Below are 13,839 nucleotides of genomic sequence, written 5' to 3'. Positions count from 1 at the left end.
CTTAGTCATTTATCACCTCCTCCATTGCCAAAAACTCAACCTTCCATATATCATCATCCAAAACATGATCGCCTCCACTAATCGAGATTACAAAAGAAATACAGTACCATATGGCACGATTCTCACAAAAAATTTCAAAAATTTCAAAGTCCCTCTCAAAAATGAAAATTCCATCATCAAAATTTCCAAATTCTCTTCCAAAAACATCTCCCACATGAAGAAAGATTCGTCGATTCCACTAACTTTGTTCTTCCCTCAAGATTGATCACCATTATCTCCTGGTTCTAGCAAAAGAAAGTGTTCTAAAAGGAAAACATCATTAAACCCAAAAACTTATAACGTTGAAGTTAACATTCCTCAAGAATATTTCCCTTTCAGCACAACGTTCTTCCTTTCAATACAACTCAATTTGACTCAATGCCACTTACAAATACTTCTAATTTTGGTATTCCAACACCACAACAACTTCAAAATCCAATTCTTCAAATTTATCTTTGTTCCCAAATCCATTTTGGCCGAACATCTCAAATGGCTCCGACCTTTGTCTCCCATAAAAAATCCTTATCTTCCTTGTTCGACATCATCAAATACCTTGCTATTTAACATGTTTGTGATCATAAAAATGAGGAGATTGTTGAAGCAAAATTCCAAATCAATTGTTTTGAAGATAAACAAACAAGTTAATTAATCTCTAATCATGATTTTGATTGTGTTGCTATTTAACTTGTGTTTTTTAGTGTATTAGTCGAAGATAGGTAATCAAGTACACTTATACAACAATCAAGATCATTATAATTTATAACAAATCAATTTGGTTCATAAGAATATTAGTCTGGGCAAACCAAAATCATTCTTGTTTATAACAGTATCATTTTGATCGATCAAGATCTTTCTGGATAATTAGTTTTAAGGATAAAAATGAAATGAATCATTTCTCAAAGTACAAATCTTAAGTAAAATGAATATCAAGACAACTCAGAACAATGATCAAATCCAAAAGTTTACCTAAAGGCCCAAAGAAGAAAAACAACATCAAGAACAATAACTAAATCAATATCCAAATTAATGAGTTATGAACAAGTACAATTAGGACAACAAGGATGAAAAAGACATTGATGCTGCACCTTTTGCAGAAAGCGCACCATGCGTGCAAAACAGAAAATTGGAACCAAATAGCTGCTAAAAACCTCAATCACGATATTCATTCAAACACATAACCAAGAACTTTCTTGTTGCAAAGGAAGAACCATCTAGTTAAAATATAACACATATTTCTTAATTATCACTCAAAACATTTGTCTCTATTAAGGGTCAACAACGACTATAATGAGTTGTCTCTGACCTCCGTCATGTCTATAAAAAGAACATCAAGATGAAGACAATAGTAGAGAGATTTCAGTGCAATCAATTAATCACTAAAACAATCATACTCGAGAAAGCAAAACGCTTTAATCAAGCAAAAGTTTTAGTTCTCTTATAATAAATTCAAGGATTTGTTATTGAGTTATTACGGATAATCAATCTCAAACAAATTTTGAGTAGATTCTGATCATACAACCTTCTTTCATAATACATTCCAAAGTCAAGTCTATTTCTTAAAGATAATTTGAGTGTATTGTAAAAATTACTTTGTGATTAAAAGGTAACATGTAAAAAATCCTTTTTGGACTGAAAGATAACTGTAAAAGTCCTTTTAAGGTTGAAAGGTAAATGTTGTAATTGATTAAGAGTGATCAAGAAAGATTGTGTGAAGCACATTAGTGGAAAAACTCATAAATTGTGAACATTGAACGTAGTCCACTTTGGGTGAACCAAGATACATCATTGTGTGATTCTCTTATCTACATCATCTATTAAGTCTCATTCACTATCGCTAATCACATAGAAATAATTTGTTTTATTTATTTTTAACTAACAAAAAACGTAATGGATTTTTTTTATGAATAATCAAGATTGATCTTAAGTTAATTTAAATTAAAAAAATAAAAATTAATATTTTTAGAAAGGGATCATTATTCAAACCCCTTCCTTGTGATTGATATTGCTACTTCAACCTTCTCTAATTGGAGGCCTCTGCCGATGGACTACCCTGGTTTTGGCTGGGGTAATGTCACTAATACTATAAATGGAAGTTTACTATTACTACGTAATTTCTAATGAAAGTCTAACGCATCAGTTTATTAGAATACCAATATTATTTGGAAGTGACAAAGTTAACCGGTGGATAACAAAATTGTGGATTACTCATATCACTTAAAGTCAACTGCAACTAATTTCAAATATGTGAGAATGGCCGTTGCAATTAGAATATTAAGTAGTTGAAATTGAAATTAACTGTTTTGAAAAATGTAGTTGCCACCTTCCAACATTAATTAATGTCACTTACCATATTTTTCCAATAAAACTCCTCCCGTTTATTCATTCTCTTCAACCCAAAAAACATAATTTTTCTTCTTTGTCGAACTATATTCTTATTGTTTTTGTGCCACTTTCATCAATAATGTCAAATTCCAATGAAAACAAAAAACACATTGCAGTGTTTCCTTTCCCCTTTAGCAGCCACCTTTTACCTCTCTTAACACTCACAATCAAACTAGCTCATGAATCTCCGAACTCTCACTTCTCATTCATTGCCACAGAAAAAACCAACCAAACCCTCTTCTCAAAAACAAACATACCAAACAACATCAAACACTACAATGTAAGTGATGGAATCCCAAAGGGTCATGAACTACATCCCGGTAGTGAAGTGAACTTCTATCTCCAAACAGGTCCAGAGAATTTCCAAAATGGTATAGACTTAGCAGTTGCAGAGTCAAAAAAACCAATCACTTGCATTATAGCAGATGCTTTCGTGACACCAACGTTTGATGTTGCTAAAACCTTAAATGTTCCATGGATTCCTGTTTGGATTCCAATGTCATGCTCACTCTCTGTCCATTTTCATGGTGACATAATACGCACACATTGTTCTGTAAACGATGGAAACAGAACATTGGATTTTCTACCTGGTTTATCAGTGCTACGTGTCGAAGATTTGCCACATGATACTCTCATGAAAGGAACTGATAAAGAAAATGATCTTACAAGAGCACTTGCTTCACTTTCAAAGATTTTACCTGAAGCTAAAGCAGTAGTTGTGAGTTTCTTTGAGGAATTAGACTTACCACTTTTTGTTGAAGACATTAGAACTAAGTTACAATCAATGCTTTATGTTCCACTTTTTAATTTGAAACCAAAAACAACACCACAAAATCAAATAGATGAAAGTGGGTGCATTTCATTTTTGGAGGTGCAGAAAGCAAAATCATTGCAAGTTGTGTATGTTAGTTTTGGAACCACTGTTGTGGAACCACCTCAACATGAGATTGTGGCATTAGCTGAGGCATTAGAAGAATATGGATTTCCATTTATTTGGTCTTTGAAAGAGAATCTAAGGAATCTGTTGCCAAATGGGTTTGTTGAGAGGACAAGTACACGTGGCAAAGTTTTGGGTTGGGTGCCACAAGGTAGAATTTTAGGACATGGTTCAATAGGTGCTTTTGTGAGTCAAGGGGGGTGTAACTCTATGCTTGAGGGAATGTCAAATGGAGTGCCTATGATATTTAGGCCTTATTTTGCTGATCAAGGGATTAATGCAAGATTGGCAGTGGATGTGTGGGAGGTTGGTGTGATAATTGAAGGTAGGGTATTTAGTAAAAATGGTTTGCTTAAGAGCTTGGATTTGATTCTTGGGCAAGAAGAAGGGAAAGGGATTAGAGAAAATGCTTTGAAGATGAAGAAGATTATTGAAGAAGCTTATGGACCTAAAGGGCGTGCAACAAAAGATTTTAAGAAACTTATGGAATTGGTTTCAAGCTCATGAGCAAGCTACCATAAGGCATGGAACTATGATTATGATTGCATCTACCTATATATTTGTATTTCTTTTTTGTATTATTTTTTTATGCAAACTAATGTATTTCTTTATTTTAATGTACGGTTGTGCTATGTTTGTTTGTTTGTTTTTATTTATTTATTTTACAATACAAAATAGTTAAAATTATTATGCCAAAAATAACATTTTACAGCGTTTTTTAATTAAAAATGTTGTTGTATAATATTTTAAAATTAACGGAGGATGCAACGTCGCTTTTCTGATAAGGACTTTTGCAAAAGGGCTGTTGTAGGGTCATAATGTTCAATGTGTTTTTGCTGAAAACATTGTTGTAGGGTCACATAACGCTTTCGTATAATATTTACAGCGTTTTTAGAACGCTTTGGATATAAGTGTTTTGGATATAAGCGCTGTAAAATATAACACTAAAATGGTGCGTATTTGATAAAAACATTTCCCTTTAAATATATAATTTTATTTTTAAGTATATATATAATTGTACAAAACCTTTTCACATAATTTTATTTTTAATGTGTATACCACAAATTCTAGCTATTATATATTATTGATAAATAAATAAATAAAAACATATTTAATACATTATCTCCCTAACCCTCCACTCATCTACTGTGCAAACCCTTCTCTACTGTGCGCCCTCTTCTCGCTGAACCCTCCTCTACTATGCACCCATTTCTACTGAGTGATTGTTGTCTCAGGTACTGTATTTATTAATTTGTTGTTGTCACTAAAACTGATAAATTGTTACCTGATAAATCATATAAAATGTTACCTGATAGTAGATGGCATAACCTTGATAAATCATATAAATTGTTACCTGATAAATTGGATAAATTTTTACGTGATAAATCAGATAAAATCTATTCTATTTTGAAATATGTTCGATCTGTTATGTTTTGAAATCAGACTTGTATGTATAACCTTGGACCTTGGTTTCCATTTTCCAATATTAAACTATATACTATAGATTGGTATAATGTTATCCGTATTTTATCATTTGTGTAACATTGCATTCATATTGGTCATATAAAATGGATGTCTGCCAATCGATAGTCAAAAGAGTATGAAACTAAAGAGAAGGAGTTTGTTGGGTTTGCAGTGAAGAATGCAAAACACCCAAATCGAAAATCGAATCATTTGTCCTTGTTTAAAATGTTGTTTTCGAAAACATGTAATAGCAGATCAATTGGAAGGACATTTAGTATGACATGGAATTGATCAAAGCTATACATGTTGGATAAGACATGGTGAGAAATAAAAAAGGAACACTAATTTTGAGAATGGTTCGACATATGCCTCAAATGATTTCGACACATATACATATGAGTGGGACCGAGTTTAGGAGATTGCAAAAGCAGTTGAAGAAGATTCAAAACACTTGACATGGAATGCAGATGAAAGAATTAGAGATGAAAAGTTTCGACACCCTACAGATTCTCCCCAATGGGCAAAAATTGATCACGAGTATCCTGATTTTGGGAGAGAGTCAAGAAATCTATGACTTGCACTTTCTACTGACGGAATGAATCCACATGGTCTTCAAAGCATCTCACACCTCATGTGGCCTCTGATTTTGTTGATTTATAACCTACCTCCCTGGTTATGTATGAAGCATCATGTTGTCTTTGTTGATTTCTGGACCCAAACAACAGGGGAATGATATCGACGTATAATTGACTCCTTTAATTGAAAATTTGAAAAATATGTGGGAGGCATGTGTGGAAGTTTATAATGGGTATAAGAAAGAATGTTTCAATTTGAGGGCTATGTTGTTCGACACCATTAATGATTTTCCAGCATATGGTAATTTATCAAAATATAACATTAACGGTCAGCAAGTATGTCCTATATGTGAAGAGAGTACAAATTGGATGTGGTTGAAACATTGTAAGAAGAACGTATTTCTTGGACATCGTAGATTTTTACCTTTTAGTCATCAGTATCATGGGTGAGAAATGCATTCAATGGAAAATCAGAGGAAGGTACTGGTCCTTTAGCACCGACTGGATATCAAATATTTGAAAAAGTAAAAGGTTTGACCAATAAATTTGGCAAACCTTTTGAGGGAGAGCTTGTCAAAACTGCGTGGAAGAAAAGTAAATTTTATTTGAATTGTCATATTGGAACTCATTGTATATAAGAAATTTTCTCGATGTGATGCATATTGAAAAAAATGTATTTGATAGTGTTATTGGTACATTACTCAATGTTCCAACAAAGTCTAAGGATGACATCAATGCAAGATTGGACTTGGTCGATATGGGAATAAGAAATGAATTGGGTCCCGTAAAGAAAGGAAATCGAACATATCTACCTCCAGTCGCTCATACGCTATCTAGAAATGAAAAAATTGTTTAATGTAAATTTCTACCCGAAGTTAAAGTTCCAGAAGGATACTCTTCGAACATTAAAAATTTATTTTGTATGAATGACCTCAAGTTAAAAGGTTTGAAGACTCATGATTGTCATGTTCTAATGGAGTATTTGCTACCAATAGGTATACGTTCTATTTTATCTGAAAAAGTTTGATGAGCCATAACTAAATTATGTTTCTTCTTTAGGAAAATTTGTAGTAAAGTGACCGATCCTCAAAAATTACCGACATTGCAGAAGGAAATTGTTATTACTTTGTGTGAGCTTGAAATGTATTTCCGACCCTCGTTTTTTGATATAATGGTTCACCTTACTATTCATCTTGTTAATGGTTCACCTTACTATTCAAAATATTAAAGGGTATGTAAAAAGTAGAAGTCAATCAAAAGGTTGTATTGCTGAATGGTACATTGTCGAAGAAGCTGCTGAATTTTGTACTGAATATCTATCCAATGTTGAATCCATAGGGCTTCCCATGTCTCGTCATTCCAGAAGAATAATAGGTGAAGAAATAATTGGAAAGAGAGTAATGACAATATCAAGGAACATGAATATGAATCAAAATTGGATAACACGAGAGCACAATCGAAGTTTTATAACATAGCTAAAAAATCACATTAACTCAATGTTTGATATAAACCCTAGTTCAATTTCACAGAGATTGAGGTGGCTAGTAAATGGTCTGAGTTTACATGTCGTTTCTTACACCGGTTATGTAATTAATGGCTACATATTTTATACCAAAGAATAAGATGATCAAACCACTATTCAAAATAACAGAGTCACTCTCATAGTTGAAGGGATGCATATCTTAAGTGCAAAAGACAAAAATCCAATATATGCAAATCTATCATATTTTGGGGTTATCGAGCACATATGGGAGTTAGATTACATAATGTTTTGTGTTCCCATATTTAGTTGCAAGTGAGTTAATAATAACAATGGCGTTCATATTGATGAGTCAGGGTTCTTGCTTGTCGATTTTAATAGGGTGGGATAGAAAGATGGGCCTTTTATTTTAGCGCTGTAAGCTCTAAAGGTGTTTTATGTCACTGATTCTACTGATGATAAATGGTCCATTGTCCTATCAACCAATAAAATAAGTGATTATAACAATAACAATGAAGATGTTGGTAATGATCTTTTCTTTGCGACATCACAACCACGTGAAATTGATTCAACTAATGATGATTTATATCTTAGAGATGATCATGATGAGGGAATTTGGATCAATATATCGCTTCACATTGTTAAGGGATAAAAAAAATGTGAATCTCACTAGGAAAAGAAGAAGGGCATCTTAAGATGTTTGAGTGTTTTATATAAGCCATGTAATCTTAACTCGTCATATAATTTATACTAAGTTTATGTAACTTGAACTGTCAAAACTAATTTTATGTAATTTATACTTTGCAATCTGTTAGACCTGCCAGAACTAAGCATTTAGCATTTAGTTTGAACTGTATTTGATTTTCTACTTATACTGATTTTCTGCCAGAACTAAGTCTTGAACTGCTTAATTATACTGCTTATACTTGAACTGCTTAATTAAACTTGAACTGAAATTGAACTTGAAAAAGCTATGTTTGGCTAGGCATTTTCTTTGAACTTGAACTGATCCCAATTTGAATTGATCATGAAATTTAGCATTTAGCATTGATATAAAGTTATTTAACTAATTATTGTGAAGAAAAAAAAATCCAAATATATAGGTATTTTACAGAAACTAAACTGAAATTGTAATTTAGCATTTTGCATTGATATACATGTATTTAACTAATTATTTAGAATTTTATAGAAACTAGTCTGGAATTGTAATTTAGCATATTTAACTTGAACTGAACTTGTAATTTTACAGCGCTTTTTGTTCACAAGTGTTGTAAAAGGCTTTTAAAAACTAAATTACAAATCATTTACAATGCTGTAAAAGGCTTTAAAAATTAAATTACAAATAATTTACAACACTTCTTGTCCATAAGCGTTGTAAAAGGCTTTTAAAAATTTAATTACAAATAATTTACAACGCTTGTTCTATAAGCGCTGTAAAATGCTCATATAGCGCCTTTTATACAGTCTTTCTATAAGCGCTGTAAAAGGATCACAAGACGCTTTTTATATAGTCTTTTAAAACGCTTTTTGTGGGAGTGTTGTAATAGGTTAGGTCTTTTAAAACGCTTTTTGGACAAGCGCTGTAAAAGGGTTTTTAAGTAAAATGATAATAAGAAACAACTTCATTTTCCTCTACATTATGTACTCTCCCTACGAACTTGGCAGTGCGAAAACTATTTGTTTTCCTCTTCATTATGTACTATCCATCTTCATTACTCTCTTTACAAACCCTACTGGCCCTCTTATCCCTAGTGCAAATCCTCTTCACTATTATCCCTACAAACCCTCTCCATACGAACCCTACTAATACTCTTCGAATTAGTGCACCCTCTTCTCGTTGTTCCTTGTCATTTCTACTTAAGCGAAGTCGTAACCCTAAACTCAATGATTGTTGTTTGATAGCGTTTCAGCAAGTGTACTGAATCATTGCAAGTAATAATAGAATGGTAGTACCGAGTGTCGAACTCAAGGATTGCATTTTACTGTTGAGTTATATTTAATTACTAATATTGAACAAAAAGTTCTCAAATTGATTGAAATAATATTTAAAATTAACAACAGTAATAAAATTGATCCTTTATATAAGAAAAATGTCAGGGATGAGTTTCACTTCGAATCCAACCTTGGTATCTAACTTGATCTTAGTTATTGAATTCCTTTATTGAATTATTACCGGATTCTCTTCATTATTCTTGACCTAATGTCTTAGTGACAGAACCATTAATTCCAAAGTAACCCCTAATTCATTAGTGGATTTAAGATTAGAATTAAGAATTATTGTACAAGAATTCTCTTTTTAAACTATTGCCTCTGCAACTAATTTAATTGGTTCCATGACCTACTTCTATCCCTAGACTACAAATTCATGAATTTCTCATCTCAAGCATTCGTAAAGTCCACTTCCGTTTCAAAATACAAATCGTAGATCATTTTAATGTTGATCAAGCAATAAAAAGCATTAAGCACATATATGAGAAAAATAATTCAATAAGCTCATTCATTTAACTAGAAATCAAATCAGAAAAATAAGGTTTTCATCTTGTTACACTCATTCCTAACAAATAGGATTTAGTTACTCATGACAGAGATAGAAAAGATAGAGATTAGAGAAGAATTATAAGAAAGATTGATGAACGATTTTTTGATAAAACTGCTCCAATGATGTTAGAAACGATCGTCTTTGAGTTTCTATGCTAGGACACGAGTTTCCCCACTTCCCAATAGTCGAAAAGATCTTTAAAAAGTGAGAAAAATGAGTTTTAATTTGTTTTGTTGCGCGTCACGCGCTTGAGGCGCGAATGGACAGTACCTTCAGCGCAAAATGCGCTTGGGGCGTGTAACATCTTATGTCTGGAGTTTAGTGCATGTTTCTCCTCGTTTGATTCCGAATTTGGTTTTGGCGTCTGCATGAAAGTTGTGGCTATTGATCATAGCTATCATTTGCAATTGGTTTGACTCCAATGGAACATCTAAAACTCCAGATATGGTTGAGATACTCCACATAGATCATGTTGATTTCTCATCAAAATTCAGCACTGCATTAAAACAAAGTAACAACGCAAAACTCCGAATAATCTCTACTTAATCAAGGAAATAAGAACATAAATATTTCATTAAAGAAAAGAAATAAAATAACAAAATATGTCAAATAACTCCTTAAATTAACTAATGAATAAAAGATAAATAAGACTAAAAACAATGAAAAATATGCATATGATGAAGAATCATCACAACCCCAGACTTAATCTATTGCTTGTCCCCAAGCAACAATTAATTTTAGATTTGGTATAATTAAAATCAAACTTAAACTCAATTTCTCAAATCATATCAAACTCAATTCTCAAAGTTCCATCTACTACAAAACATTCATCATGTTCTATGGTTGCTTATAAAAAAAAAAAAAAACACCATTTGTATGCTTTAGCATTCATTCATCAAGTTCAACTATCTCTTCACACAATATCACCAAAATTTCTCTCAAGTGTTTAGAAAGGGTTATGAATTTATCACTCAAATGCTAGAACATGCATCACGCTACCATAGGCTTGAAAAAAATTCTAGTTAGCAATCACAATGCAACAAACACATACACTTTTGGAGGATTTTCGGGTTGTAATGGGGCTTAGGTAAAGGTAGGACATTTTGGGATAGTAGGCTTTACTACTTGGAGTTAGGCATAAATTTTCAAATTATTCTACCACTTTTTATTTTTCTCCACCTTTTCTTTGTGGAGATTCTCAAACATTGAAAAAAGAACCAATAAGATATTATTTATCAAAGTACACAAACTACATTTTTTTTTTCCTTATTTTTTTTCTTTTTGTTTTGATTTTTTTCTTTTTTTTTTCTTCATTTTTTATTTTTATTTTTGTAGAATCACCACCTCAAACTTAAAAAGTTGCTATTCCATGAGCAACCCCAAATTTAGAACTTTATCAAGACAATTTTTTTTTCTACCTAACTCCACGTAAGGTGATTTAATTAAAGTTAGGTCTTTGGCTTGTAATGTGGCTAGTAACCGAAACAAATTATAGTGCACGTTGTTAATAATTCAAGTTAGGTCTTTGGTTATTTTGATTTAATCCAAGTTGTTAATAATTCTTCATTATAGTGCACGTTTACACACAATTAGAAAGAAACAAATTCAAATAACAAAAATAAGATTGCAAAAAAATAAAAGTTACCTCTACCTGTGGGTTGCCTCTCACGAAGCGTTTCTTTAAAGTCATTAGTTTGACGCCTCAACTATTTTAAAGGTGGCATATATGCCAAGAAGAACACATCATCCTTCTTCTTCTTTTTGTTTGGTAGAAATTCCATGAACTTGAGAAATAAAAGATTTTGCTTCCATGTCGTTCTCAATTGGACATTCATGAACAATGCTTAGATTGAATCTCGAACTTTATCAATCTCTTCTTTTTTCTTTTCCTCGTTCGTCTTTCCCTCTTGCTTATCTTCTTCTACCACAACAATGAAATTATCTTCAATCTTCAACTTCTCCTCCGCCATCTCAAACTTAACCACTTGCTCAAATAACCTCTCACATTGACTTTCAAATCATTCAATTGAAACCATGTTATTCTTCATGAATTCAACCAAAATGTCCGTAATGTGAATGTCTTTTTCAGCTGATTCTTTGGATTGAATTTTAGGAGGTAGAATTTGTTCCCAATTGATCTTTTTAATATAACACTCTTTTTCTGCATCTTTTAAAAAAAATCTTCATATTCTATTAGTTCGACAAGATCATCAGAACAATTTCCATTCCTATGTCCTTCACTGCAAAAGTCACACCTAAGAGGCTGCATCTGAGGTATCTGAGGGTGATATTTTAAAAATGTAACTCTCAAGATTTGCTCCTCAATCATGCGACATATATCATATAGAAGACAAGTATCATACTCTTCATATAATTGTAGTGGAATATCATCATTATAATCTTCCATGCTATATAGCAAATAGTTATCTCAAACAAAGAAAAGACAAACCACTAGCACATGACATTAGCAAGCTCAACAAATAAAAATAGAAAATAAAAGAAAAACACATTTTTTTTCAAAATTAAAATTAAAATAAAAGCAAAAATTTTACTGCTGAGCAAAAAATTTCAATTAAGTAAATAAATTAAATTCAATAGTGATATGGCAATCCCTGGCAACGACGCCAAAAACTTGATAGCGTTTCAGCAAGTGTACTGAATTGTTGCAAGTAATAATAAAACAATAGTACCGAGTGTCGAACTCAAGGATTGCGTTTTACTATTGAATTTTATTTAATTACTAATATTGAACAAAAATTTCCCAAATTGATTGAAATAATATTTAAAATTAACAACAATAATAAAATTAATCCTTTAAAATAAGAAAAATATTAGGGATGAGTTTCACTTTGTTTAGAATTTATGTTTTACTTTTTTTGAAAGCATGCTCTTACTCCATGAGTTTATTAAGTGGGATTGAATCAAAGTGGTCAGCCAATTGAGCCCAACAGTTCATTGATGGTAAGTTACAGCAGTTGTTTGTCAAGTAACTTTTTTACTCCATTTTTATGTTACTTATAATTTTTTCCATTGAAATACTTTTACTCAAACTCTATCTTTATTTGGTTGGCAGTCGACTTTTTACGTTGATGATGTGCGAAAAAATTATGTGCTTAGAGTTGTCGGAAAAATACACAAAGGATTTAGATCTCATTTTTCAAATTGCTACTTAAGAAATCGTGATGGAAATTTGAATGTTGAATCTCTGAAAATATACTAACACTACATATCAAATGAAGAGTGGAACATTTTTGTAGCTAAACGTGCAAACACCGCTTTCGTGGTAATATTAATTTATTAGCATGTGTGTTTTATTCATATTCATAGCATATTGTTTTACACGGTCGTTATTATATATATATATATATATATATATATATAGAGAGAGAGAGAGAGAGAGAGAGAGAGAGAGTATAAGTACGACAAATCGCGAGAGAGCAAAAAATCCAATGCATCCATACAAAAAATCGCGTATGGAGTATACACGTTTAGAGCAAAAAATTGTAAGTGACATCACTTTTATACAATGTGGTATATTATAAACTATAGTTTCTAACTGATATTTTGTTTATGTCTTAACGAATAGCTTCAAGAGATGAAATCCGATCAACCATTAGGTCGTCATATTTTGTGGAAGGAGGCTCGTTTGAATAAGGCTTGAATAGTTGATAGTGAAAATGTTCAACAAATGATAGAACAACGTGTAAGTATATTATCACTTTAATACTTTTTAATATTTATTTTTTTAAAATTATATTGAACTTATATTTTTAATACTACATGTATTTTAGGTGAATCTAGAACAATGTTATGAAAATTCAGGGGAGAATAAACAAGTTAGTTGTAAGACCTGTAATTTTAAATTATACTTTATGTATTTTAGTGGATTGTGGTATTGAACTCAGGGGCTTTTTAGCCAAGTTATTAATATTTTGGAGTTTATATGATCAAAAAGATATTTTGATGCCCGATTAGAATTACTCGTCGGTAAATAAATTAAATTAAGTGCGGTGAATCCTTTACGGAGAATTTAATGCGTTACGGGTGAAATGGTAATTTAACAAATATCTAGATATTTTGAGATATTTGTTAAGTTTAATTATTATATATATATTTATATATGTTTGTTTGGGAGGAAAAAGAAAGGAAAATTAGAAGGAAGGAAAAGGAAAAGAAAAGGGTATAAAAAGGAAAGAAGGAAAAAGGAAGAAAGGAAAGAAAGAGAAAGGAAAGAAAACACAAAAACTTCATCTTCTTCCTCTGTCACTCACGTGCGACCATTCTTCCTCCTTCCTCCATTTTCGTTTTTCTTGGCTTCCTTTCTTCAAGAATAGAAACCCAAGGTTTGTTGAGTGTGAAAGAGAAGATTTCTTAACTTCACTATTCCTCTTTGATTCGAAAACAAACATATATAAATATATAT

At 31.7% G+C, this 13,839-nt stretch overlaps 1 protein-coding gene across 1 annotated transcript; it reads left to right on the top strand.

Moving 5' to 3' along the window:
- The first annotated feature begins 2,449 nt into the window (after positions 1–2,449).
- On the top strand, positions 2,450–4,000 carry UGT78K5 (anthocyanidin 3-O-glucosyltransferase 7). Its single transcript, XM_004513098.4, has one exon. The coding sequence runs from the start codon at positions 2,501–2,503 to the stop codon at positions 3,863–3,865; it is 1,365 nt and encodes a 454-aa protein (XP_004513155.1). The 5' UTR covers positions 2,450–2,500; the 3' UTR covers positions 3,866–4,000.
- Positions 4,001–13,839: the final 9,839 nt, after the last annotated feature.

This window comes from Cicer arietinum, chromosome 2 (genome assembly GCF_000331145.2).
Source record: "Cicer arietinum cultivar CDC Frontier isolate Library 1 chromosome 2, Cicar.CDCFrontier_v2.0, whole genome shotgun sequence".
NCBI classification, from domain to species: Eukaryota; Viridiplantae; Streptophyta; class Magnoliopsida; order Fabales; family Fabaceae; genus Cicer; species Cicer arietinum.
The sequence above is the reverse complement of the archived record's forward strand: the minus strand, read 5'-3'. Positions and strand labels throughout refer to the sequence as shown.